At 37.1% G+C, this 12,585-nt stretch overlaps 2 protein-coding genes across 2 annotated transcripts in view; one reads left to right on the forward strand and one right to left on the reverse strand.

Moving 5' to 3' along the window:
* CDCA7L (cell division cycle associated 7 like) overlaps positions 1–12,585 on the forward strand; it is a 147,705-nt gene that overhangs the window by 79,512 nt on the left and 55,608 nt on the right. The window lies entirely within an intron of this gene.
* Positions 1–12,585, reverse strand: part of DNAH11 (dynein axonemal heavy chain 11) — a 49,427-nt gene that overhangs the window by 36,269 nt on the left and 573 nt on the right. The window contains exons 2-4 of the mRNA XM_051785960.1: positions 11,428–11,530; positions 6,210–6,333; positions 5,292–5,398 (exon numbers count right to left, since the gene is read on the reverse strand). Of these exons, the coding sequence (XP_051641920.1) occupies positions 5,292–5,398; positions 6,210–6,333; positions 11,428–11,530 (334 nt within the window). The remainder of the gene's footprint in view (positions 1–5,291; positions 5,399–6,209; positions 6,334–11,427; positions 11,531–12,585) is intronic.

The following is a 12,585-nucleotide window of genomic DNA, read 5'->3' on the forward strand; positions in this document are numbered from 1 at the left end:
GCCTAGGGCACTTAATTTTCTCTTCTTCTATTCCACTAGTAGCCACTTTCTAAGATCTGCAGGCCCTCTCTGCTCTGGTAGCAGCAGTAATGGAGAGCCTGGAGATATCTGTCTCTGCTTTGACGTGCTTCCTACAAGTGCCCTTGCTATAGCAGTGGTGCCAAACTAAATCTATCACACTTCCAAAGGTGAAACCATACACAGTCTTGCTTGAAGTTTCGTCTTCTACACCCTCCTACACTGCTCACATTGCTCATATGTGGAAAATTACTTCTTGGAATAGTTAGTCCTAGAGCTCAAACTGAAACACAATTTATAATTTCCATTACTTTTCCTGAAAACACAAAGTTACAACTGAGAGATTTTTACTATACTGTATTGTTAGGCAGGAAATTTCAGCACAGGCCTAGATATAATGTAACACCCTGATTAGATAACTATCTCTTTGTTAATTATTTTTTTATGCACAACAAAAATGTAGGGTACAGAATACACTTTAAAAGTTAGTCGTAAAAAGACTAACCTCACCACAGCATAACTTTTCTTTCTCCTTTAGCTTTAGTGAAGCTTGGTAAATTCACATCAGGCATAGACTTGATATGGCATGTCTTTGGGGTTCATTGCATTCCCCCCAATGAATTCCCTATACTATAAAGGACCTTGTGCACTGCTTGCTTTGCACGCAGAATGATGAAGATTCCGTGTGGTCTGATGGTAAGAGAGCTACGACAAAATTTGAGTAGGTACTACCAGCTACATTTTGAACAATTTCTGCATAAGCAGGAAGGCCTTATTTTAAAAACATTTATCTTCTGTCCAGGCCATACATTACTGTTTAATTTGACAGAGGAGAATAAAAATTAATAGGAAATTCTCCTTGTAAGAAATGGAGAGTGTCTTGCAAGACAACTGGGATATAAATACTACAGAGAATGTATTTCATATAGCAATGGAAAACTTTCTCCAAGATAGACTCATTGTTTTCTTTGAAAGAAATGTGGATTGAGAGGGATTATGCAAGAATCTTTCATCTGAAATTTTTTAGATTTAAATTTGCATAACTGAGTAATGAAGACAATCATTGTGGAAGAAAGAACTGTTATCATGTGAAATTAATATCAACTTCCACGTAGCATTCACCACTCCTAAGAACCCAAACCCCCTATTTTCTCAGGTGTCCCGTTTGAGCTTCACACTCACATGTCACTCTCACTACAGATGGGTCTCTTACACTATATTTTTTGGCTCAACCTCCTTCTGCTTATCTCAGATATGCAAGGTCTCTAGGCTTATTAAGTGCTTCAAACAGAGCAAGACAGACAACTAAAGAGCACCTTGGCACATGCTTGACCACTGCTCTGATGGGGCCCATCCCATTTAAGTGTTAGTGCACTCACTTGTATGGTTTTCCCATACGAAACTAAGCAGTGCTGCAGCAGGAGTGAGGAGCTTTACAGACCAGGAATCAGTCCTGACCAGTTCTATGCCACTACCATCATTTTGCAAGCACAGCACGGGAAAAGCTAAGCCATATGGATGCCAGCCATGTCATGCTACTAGTCCTCAGGACCACAAAATGCCCTTCCTAAATTTACTAATACAAATATACCCTTAAAAGTCAGCTCTCTGAGTACTCAAGAAGAGATGGCTGACATCCAAATAGAAAAGCCTGGAGGTTTTCATAGAGAAACAGGAACTCTTACTGTAAGAGCCTGCCAACTGCAGAAACAGATGTTTTATGTGCTGCAGAAAATCTTCCATAGTTACTCCCCACTGAATCAAACAAAATGAAAAAAAACCCCAAACCCAAACAAACAAACAAACAAAAACAACCCTAAAAATGAAAACAAATCTGGGGTCACTATCAGTTTAACACAGAATCAGAAACACTAAAAACATAGTTCTTTTTGTCTGGAATTAAAGCAGTCAAGCTGATAGACATGTGTATTTATGCCCTCAAAAGAAAAAAACATGAGAGCTGGCCAAAAGCTGAGCTCTGATGTGCCTTCACAAGTTCCTCTCAGATTCACAGATAAAAATAGATGTTCTATCAGTGGTCAAGCAGACTGCAAGGAAAAGGCTAATGTGTCCTAATAAAAGAGGATGTGGAAATGAAAGACAATAATTTAAAAGAAAAGTAATAGTAAAAATATGGACAAGATTGCCTGTGGCAATGCAGGACACCCACTCTGCCTATGTTTGACATTAATTTGGACTAAAGCATGAAACTACTGTACTGCTAAATGCCATAGAAAATGGGGAGCCAGCTAAATCCTGACAGGACTACAGAAAGAGAAGACCATTATAAAGATGTGATGACTAAAGCAGTCATGCCAAGTTGGAAGGAAATTGGAGAAATGGCCTTCCCCTGAAACTAGCAAATTTAGTTCTTAATGCTGGGACTTCACAACAGCCACTGAGGGACTGTAAACTTTGAAACATGAGGAAAACACACAATGAAGAAACTTGTTCAAGGAAAGAGGAGCAAGTATTTGTAGTAGACCAGCAGCTCATGAAGAAAACTGGCTGCACTCGGACTGAATAACAGAGATTCAGTTTAAAAAAAAAAACCAATTTAACATGTCTGGCTTTAGAATATACAGTAATGTTTAAGAGCACTGAGGAAACTGAGATGAGAACTTTAAAAACATGCAAATAGGAAATGACACAAAGAGTATGCTTGCTAGAAAGAGTACACTTGAGAGCATGTTTATGTAGGGCATGAGGGCTGCAAGGCATTTAGGCATGATGTTCACATTTCTGGGGAAAAGTTGAAAGGTTACCATGACCAAAAGAATGAAATAAAATCAGATGGATCTCAAGAGACAGCATGACTGACTGATCTCATATCCATGCTTTCAAGAAATATTTGCTTCTTCTGGCCCTTACTTTTTCAAGAAATTTTGGTAATGTGCAGAGCATTTAAGAGTGATTACTGCATAGAGATTTGAGATATTGAAAAACTTCTGGAGCTCCAGTAAATTACTGAGCCTTAGAAACCTCTTATCTTATGTGTGCCTTAGCACTGTCAGCACATTAACTTTTACAGTTTGACCATCAAATTTCTTTTCTTGAGCAGCATTCTTCCTTTATCATTTATTTCATGATTCATCATGAAAGTTTTTGAAATTCTCAGGTGCATGTATGTCCTCACATACCCTTCCAGTTGTGGACCCATATTTTATAAAAGTGCAACCCACTGTCTTCACCTGACATACTTTCAATTTAAATTTGCACCTACGTACATGACATGTTCTCAGTACATTAGCAGCAGAATGGATTGCAAGGTCCAGATTGAAAACAGTCAAAACAAAATCAACACAAACCAAAAGAGCTATGGTGATTCAAAGAATAGCACTGGGTAGTATTGGTTCCTGAGTGACAGATTCCTCACCATAAACAGAACTGCAGTATGTAAAACTGTAAGTGGGCACAAGGGAATTGTGGCTTCATGTAGGAATCATGTATTTTTCTAAAATACAATTGAAAAATGAGACTATATCACTTCACTGAGCTTTAACATTATAAAACGGTCTAAATTGTCCCTTCTGCTCTTTCACATTATATTAGTCTTTTATTCCTCAAATACAGGAAAAGGAAGAGGTGATAGGTCACCCAGCACTAACTAAAAGTTCATATAGGTATTAGCCAGTGTGTTAACTCATAAAATTTATGTCTCCTTCAGTACTACAATGTCTCTACTTTCCTCCTCTGCAACATGAATAGATATCTCCTGTTCTTGCCTCCAGTAGTGCTAATTTGCACAGTGGGGGACTGGTGAAATGGTTGCAAGGTAAAAGGCGTTTGAAAGCTGCCTTTCAAAAGGTCCTTAAAATGAAAAAAGAAAAGGAAAATAAATGAAGAAATGACTGTAGGAACAAGAAAAACAAAAAAGGAGAAAATGTGAAAAGAGAAAATTGAGAGAGATATTAGAAATAATTTTTCCTCTGTCCTTTCTTAAAAAAACATACACAAACACAATAGTCATGAAACAGAGACAAATAGCACTTTCAGAAAGAGATATGCAGAAGGTAAGCACCACTATTGACCATGTTATTTAAGTCTGTAAGAGTGAAAACAATACAGAATATGTTACACTAGATTCCATACAGGTCTCCACCAACCTTTAACTTACAGAATAAATTTGTGGAGGGACAGAAGTAATGGCAGTAGAGTTAGAGACAGGAGAGAACAGCAGCAAAACTAAAGCAGAATTGGAAAAAGAATAGATGAGGGGGAAAAAAGAGAAAGTGGTATGTTATAAAGTGTAAGAACTCGATACAAAACTCATAATCGAAGTGTAAGAACTTGATAAAAAACTCATAATCAAATCAGAATGGTCTTTAGATCAGTCGTGGTTAAACATTTCAGAAAATGAAGAAAAAAGCCTGCACAGAAGACCACTGTAGAATAATCTGCTATGGGAAGGCTCTTCTCACCCCAAATCAAATAGATCATACTAATGCACAAAGTATGGGGCATATATTCCTTTCAAAACATTCTCTTTTTAGATGGTTAATGGTTTTTAGACTTCTCATTTTCTTATAAGCTACACAGATGTTTCAGATGATGTGTGAAATGGAAGCCTACATAAACTGAAAGTTCCTAAAGATGCCACTCCAAAACCAGTTTTTCCCACTTCTGCTTTCAGGACAGAATTACAGTCTTCCTCAACAACATTGTCTCTTAAACAGAGCTTAGGAGAGACACTTGTTGCAATTGTGGTATCATATTAATGTGAATCACTAAACAGTTTTAAACCTGAAAACTACAGGTTTAAAAGCTACATGGGTATTTTTATTTTTAAATGGTGTAGAAAAAGTAGAACGAATTAACATTTTCTGTGAAATTTCAATTATTTGTGTGAATGTTTAAGAGTTGAGTACACATACAGAATTACTGCATGTGTAATTAGGGAACATATTTATAATTGCGTCAACAGCAGTACTAACTCCTCATTAGCACCTCACTTCTCTCTGAAGTGCATCATTGTGTTCAAGACATAAGACCATGAAACTAAGATACAGAGCAGCTATGTGACTTTCCTGTGAAAGGCAGGATGTCAATGGCCAGATCTAGGAGTAAAACTCACAGGGAGGCAAATTATAGGGGTAACATGAGAGAGGCAAATTCAGTGCCACACGTCAGTGAGCAAGCTTTCAAGAGAAGTATGCCACCATATGCTGGGTTGTGAGATAACTGAAGTATGTTGCTATTTTGATCAGCTCATGACTGTTTCTTGCCCCTGAAATATGCCTTACTTTCAACTGCAGCCACTATTCAAGACGAACCTCCAGCAGTGCTCTCTGGTGTCCATCAGGCCCAGGGCTCAGACTTTTTCTAACTCCTGCAACTATGACCTTCAAGCCTTCATCACTGAACAGATCTGGAAGCTCTCCTGTGAAAAGATAAAGGAGTAGGTAAAAGAAGCCTTACACAACACGTGACAAATAATCTACATGGTATTTAGCCCCATGGGGTTTAAGCACATAACTAGAGCTATGCTGGTACCAGACAGATCCAGTCACAAAAGAGTCTTCTCCTGTTCCCTATGCCTTTTTGTCTAAAAAGAAGTTTTTCTATTTCTTTAAGGGAAAGGAAATGACATTTTTTTGAAATGACAAAAGTATTTGCCCTGATAGGAAGTTCACTCATAAATTATGTATGCCTCAGAATAGTGGTTCCTTTTTTTCAGGTTGTCAGTGAATTGTTTATAAGTCTGGTTGCAAAAGTAAATAGTAACTTTTTAAAAAAATCTTTCAAGATGCACTCCAACTGTGCTGAATATTATTCTCATTTTTTCTTCCATTCTATCCCTAGATCCCCACATTCAGAATCCAGTTCCTCTAATCTTCAAAACATGGGCAAAACTGCATTGCTGCATGTTACACTTGTGCAGTCATGAAGACAGTGCTTGAACTTAGTGAAATCACACCAAAGTAAACATAGCATTAAGTCAAAAAGAGATTTCCATTTCCCCCCAAACCATTGTACTTAGGCATGATTAGCTTCAGCAATTTGTCTTCTCAGTGGGCAATTCTTTCTTAAGCAAGTTAGATTCAATGCTCAAGGTGTATGGGTTGACTTGGCCTCTTTAAAAGCTCTCCCTACAAATACCTGAGAGAGAAATAATCTCTTTAAAGTTCAATGAAAACACAGATCATTTGTCATTGGAAAAGATCTTTCAAGAAATGTGTTGGTTTAATCACCTGATGCCAACAAGTCATTAATCAGCACAAAAAAGCGTTCATCTGGAACTTGGGCATCTGTCAGCAAAAACACTGTTGGCATGTTCTTGGCACCAGTCTTGATGTACAAACTGGCAAGATCTACCTGTAAGGAAAGGAGGCAATCACTCATAATCTGTTACAATGTTGATACAGGAAAAGTGTGGAATGCATGTTAGCAGATGGCAGCACACTGCTGACCTCTCTTTACTTTTCTCGCTTTATTTACATGTCACTAATTTGCTACATAATATCCAAAGGGAGATGCAGTTTGTGTTTTTCTTCCATATCAAACACGGACATTTCGACATGACCTAGTGGTTAAGATCAAAGAAATCCTCTCATCAATGTAACAGAAAGAGATATTGCAGCCATGAAAGTCCCCATCAAGAACAGACATGACTATACCAATAATGTCTGGGAATTGCATTGAAGATCCAGATTAATTTTAAATTCTGTTGTTTCTGAAAACTTGTTTTTTTCTTTAGTGAATTTATTTAGGAAGGCTTTCCCATGTGAAAAAAAACCCCTAACCAATTAAACTGAGGTGTGCTCTGGTGCACTATTACTTTGGCTATGGCCCAGACGGAGACATGGTTGGGACCATTGTGCTAATAGTGGTACAAATATGGAATGCTTTTTGGCTTGGGTTTCCAGAAAGAAAACAACCCACATCAGTTGCATTTGAGTGCAGTCACATTTGAAACACAGGATAAGGTTAATGCTGGCTGTTACGAACAAGCTGCCACACAACCTAGCAAAGCAAATCCTCAGGCTTGTTAACAGAGGCTTAGAAGTTTCCCTGCTTCGAAACAGCATGGGGGAAATGACCACTTAAGCCCACATCTTACATTGCACCTCATTTGATGAGGGAAGGAGGGCACAAGAAGTTAAACACCATGAGGACACTAAAAAACACACAGCATTTTTCAAAGCAGAACAGCATGTACCTCCCTCCGAAAGCCAAAGGTTTAAAAAGCCTTGGTCTACACACACTGTGGTGGTTTGGCCATGGCCCAAGGCTAACAGAAGGGCTTTTTGGGGACAGCCATCCACCAAATCTGACCATAATTGGATTGTTATTTGGCCAAGTCTGAGATTCGGAACTATTGTTTGTTGTCCACACGGAGTAAAGAGGAAGAAAATGTTCCTTTCTTCGCTGTTTGCTCACACAGATAGGGCACAGGTAGACAGTGAGCCTGATAAGAGCACTTCACTCAACTACAGTCCTTGCCTTTGCATATGGACAGTTTAAGTGACTAAATGACAACATATGACAAGGAGAACATTTCTTCTTGTGTTCCTCCACTTCAATTTTATACCCCTAAATCAATAAGGGTTCAATGATGCACAAAAATTTGTAACAAACTGCTAACTACCAGAACTCCAACCACATCTTTGTAACCTGTGAAGTAGCCACCTTGGAAAAAGTGGAGAAACTACCAAAATTCTGTGAAGCGTTTAAACAGACATTAAAATAAATTCTGCCCACCCATTTTTCAAAAATAAAGAAAACAAGAGGTCCAGCTGGAAACCAAAGGGGTTGTTACTTTAAATTCTACTGTTTCACCTGTGATTTTGTCAAGCCTGTGCAACAACAAAACACATTCTTGAAGCAGTGAACTCAAAAGGTTCAAATAATATCTATCAGTTTACCCTGAGGTCCTGCATCCCGTAATCTTTCTTCTGTGTGATTTGGAAAAGCTCTAGGGAGCAGATATATGCTGCCAGCCTTGACAAGCTCAGTTTACCACCTACTCCAATCAGAAGTGCACAACCCCTAGGGAATTCTAGGAAATAAGTGATTTGGCACCTGATGACAGAACACCAATAAAGTAATGTAGACTTCAACAACATCCTTAGTCAAGTTTCTAAGTTTCTTTTTATTGCATCACAGTTGCTTTTTTCTTTTTTTCATTCTTTTTTTTGGTCTATTTTTGAGGTAATGTTCTCCCGACACTTAAAGGTACATTACCTTCATGCCAGCATTTTATTTCTTTCCTCTAAGTTCTTTTCCTTTCTCAAATATTCCTTTGCACTAACCTCTACAGTGACCAGAGCTGTCTGATTGCTTGTTCTTTACATTGAATTGCTTCAAAGCATCACCCCAAGATCCTGATGGGCCCTGACTGGACTCAGAACAGAGACCTAGTTAATTTGAAGGGAGGTTGGCTGGACCCTAGAAGCACATGAGAATTTCATGTCTGGCAGTTTGCACCACAAAGGCTGAAGGACAAGAAATCACCTAATGAAAAATTTGCATCAAACTTCAATTTACTTTTGGAATATCTAGTCCAGACTATTTAAAGCATGTTTTTATTTGCTGATCATAGAATACCGTAGGATGAATGAGGCCAGATAAGAATTTTCCCCCAAATCAGACAAGATTTAATTTCTAAAATTTTTAAATGTGTGTATTGAGGTAATTCTTCCCCCCAAAAACTATATTTTAGACATTAAAAGAATTCTCCTGCAATTGATATTTTAATAATTCATAAAAGCATCTAAAAATATTCACAAATTTTTATTTTTTAAAAATCAAATACAGATTCTAAGGCATGAAAGTCTAATTCAGCAGATTAGATCTTAGAGGCAGCAAGTTGGACTTTATGCTTAATTTATTTTCATGTATAAATAAAACAAACCAAAAAGCATCCCCTTCATTCTCTGTTTCTCATGCCACTGAAAAAAGTAACCCCTGAAAAAACATTGATAAGAACCTTCTTAAATAAAAGGGATAATGTGTCTAATCTGGTTGCATCTAATAAAGAGGTAGAAACGTGTTCAACCAAAACATTACTGGAAACCAATTCTCTTTGACTTCACTGTAGAACTTTATCAGCCTTATTCATGATTTCACAATGGATCCATAAAAAAAAAAACATAAAAGGTGCAGAAAAAATTTACAGGTTTAAATTTCACAATCACTCTTCCAGGACTGCCAAATTGTACGTCTAAGACACCCTGCCACTTTATTTGGCAAACAGATACTACTCTCGGTCACTGGACTTCAGAGAGAAGATAATGGCTTACCACCATTTTCAAGCAAAACCAGTGATACCTGAGAAGGCTTCTGTCTGCAATTCTGATGATTATCACATCAACCTCTAAATCAGCCTAACAAAATCTACAGTCCCTATGAAAGATTCATATGATTATCTTTGTAATTTAAGCGTTTCTTTAATCCTCTTGGAGAGAAACTTCTACAATAGACTGCTTAGTCAAGACTGTCTTCTCTTACATAGCTCCTGCCTGATTATGTGCAAAGTGAAAAACGATGACACTGAAATCCTAGTCCAACTCAATGAGAAGAAAATTTGTGTGTTAAACCGTTTGACACTGCAAATAATAGAAACTGCTTTAACAAAACTAATCTCTGCCAGCATGGGCCTCTGTCTCTTTCTGGAAATCACTGATATTACGCATGACTAGAATGACTGCATATGTTCAAGAAAGATTACAAATAATGACAAGGAACAACAATGAACTCTGTGCCTCACTTACTCGGTAAAATCTTCACTTTGTCTTCTGAAAACTGGCTGATTTTTTTCCATGAAGGAAAACAAAGCAAATGCAGTTAATCAGATTTCAGAAACAGAAGCTGAGATTTTGGGCCATAATGGGTACTAAGATATATCCTGACATAAGAAAAAAAAATTACATTAAACTGAGATAAGGTCAACCTACCTATGAAAAAAAGCTACAGATAAATAAAACAAATCTATGATGACACTTAGAAGTCTTGCTTGGTTTACATTTAAAAAAATACAAGGCTGGGCAGCAAAGCAACTTCAAGTCTGCCACGCAGGGGCATAGGTTAGTATATGCTTAAGGTATTACTTGTCCTTGTTTTGAATTAATCTCATTTTAAAAGCATTTTCCCTTTCCTGGAAACAAAAGGTAAATATTGGTTTTCTTATAAAGGTCTGTTACATCATTAACTACTTAAAAGTTAAGGCAGACTTAATCTACAGCTTTATAGACTGTCTTTCCAACCTCAGAAAATAAGTGGTGTAAATTTCTATAGAGTGCAAAAAAGGGTGAACGCCTGTTTAAATAAACAAAATGGAGGTTAGTTTTAACACTGAGCTACAATCTACTCTTCTATAACACCATCAGTAAAGTGTATTTATCAGCACTATTGCTGCACAGTGCCCTGCATAAGCCTTCCAGTAAGAGCATTAGGAGTCTGCACTGCAACAACTTCTGAACAGTAAAAAGCAACTTCATGCAAACATTGGTAGCATCTTGATGAATTACTTGCTCCCTTTATAGATGATATTCTGCTTACACATGCTGCATGGCACCCTCAAACAAGACTAGGTGCATAGAGGCATGCAGTTTATTGTAGCTTGAGGAGTTCCTAGGAAGCATATTACTCAGCAGTTCTCGTGCTTTCACTGGCTCGCAACAAGGGTCTGCTCTGCATTTGAAAAATAGCAATAGATGAGCCAAGGCTGCAGCTACACTTGGTCTTCCACATTCTACCACATAGTTAGAGAGAAAAATAATAGTTAAAAAATTCCCCAAAAGGAGAACATGAAAAATGTTCTCAAGAAAAAACACTACAATAATGTAGTGATTGATGTACCCACACACTCTGCACTGAAAGACTAAAAGTAGGTGCATCAGGTCCAACTCTTAAGTGAATGGTCTATACAAGGATTGAACCCCAAACCTTGGCATTATTTGCACCAGGCTCTAACCAACTGAGCCAGTCTTAGAGTCAATAAGAAAGGAAGTTGAAGTAAATACTGTAAAATGTCTCTGGAAATAAAAAGGGAAAAAGAGATGAAGATTCTCCAGCATCAGACAGCAAATAAGAGTAATGAAGTGTTAAATAACAATACAACCTGGTGAACATAAATCTGCTTGTGTATCACAGAAAAGACTTAAATTCTAGTTTCATCCTTGATGCAGTTCCACAGCAGTTGCATGTCTGGCTATGAGCCCCAAGGACACATCTGCCAGGTGAAGGTCCACATGAGACTGCAATTGCTAAGAAATTCAGGGGACTCTCAATGCCTTAATAAATATGGTGTGTCTCTTTCTGTTTAGCTATAGGAATCTGTACTAAATTTCAAACACTGCATTTTCTCCTATTCCCTTTCATCTCCTACCTATTGTAGTGAAAAACTAAATAGTAATTATTTCATGTATTAAATACAGGATTGCTATAATATGACACTTCAAAACACACCTGGAGCCTAGGTTTGATAGTGAAGCTGCCAGCAGTTGGATTCATATGAGCAACATATTGACAACTATGACATTCTTTAGTAGTTAGCTTATGCCTATCATACCTGAGAAAGAAAATGATTAATATTAGTGACAAAACACTGAAACGCTGTACATTTCCAGGCTTAAACTCAGTTCAAGAATAATTTCTGTACTGTGAGAAATCTGAGATACAAATAGCCATGGAAGTATCAAAATAGGATTGACATTTTAAAATTAAGAATAATCCCAGAAATTTCTATCACATAATATTTTGTTCAAAATTTATGTTGTAATTAAGATATTACTTTCTCACAAAACATTCTGGTGATAAAGATTTTTTTTAAATAAAACTGGCTCCAAACACACTTGGATGAGTCACAGGAAGTACAAATCAGTTTGAGAATGCACACAATCATCACAGATAAGAGCAGAGAAAGTTTACAGATCTCAATAATTAAAAAATCATCAAAGATCATCATAGAGTATAAGGTGGTACACTCCTTTATTTGCAGCATCATCCAATAGATACTGTTTCTGGCTCTTCAGATGACACAGCTCCAGGTGAATTAAAAGGAGGTCACTTAAAAGGTAAAATTAAAAAAAAAAGGCTTTGAATTTCTGGCAGTTTGTGTTCCAATTGTCTAAATATGAAGAGTCTTGGTTCTTTAGAAGTTGGTGTACATCTGAACTAGGCCAAGGAGGTAAAAAAACACTGTAAAAGGAAAGTCGTAAATAGCCATTCCCTGCTTAAATCAACAAATCCTTCCTAGAATTTCAAAGTATAATGCATTCTCTTTCCTCCCATGCAACAAATTTTAGTCTATTTTAGAATTCTCAAATGGTTAGGTTCATTTTCCTGAATGGTATGGTTAACTTTTTTCCTAATTTGATTTGTTTGGTAAAATTGAGTTTTTTAATTTTTGGTTTGGTTTTGTTTCAAAAGAATTTAAAACAATTCAAAAGAAAGAAGTATCATATCTTTTAAGCAGTAGGAATTTTGAGATCTGACTCTGAAATCTTTCTGAGAAAACCAAAGGTTTTTGAAGCTTTTTTTTTGTTTGAGACTTCAAAAAAATGCTCACATAGCATCTAGCTCTGGGAATAAAACAGAAGAGCATTGAGACATTAGCTTTGCATG

This window comes from Manacus candei, unplaced genomic scaffold (assembly GCF_025592945.1).
Source record: "Manacus candei isolate 608988 ecotype Guabito, Panama unplaced genomic scaffold, ASM2559294v1 h1tg000021l, whole genome shotgun sequence".
In the NCBI taxonomy this organism is placed as follows: domain Eukaryota; kingdom Metazoa; phylum Chordata; class Aves; order Passeriformes; family Pipridae; genus Manacus; species Manacus candei.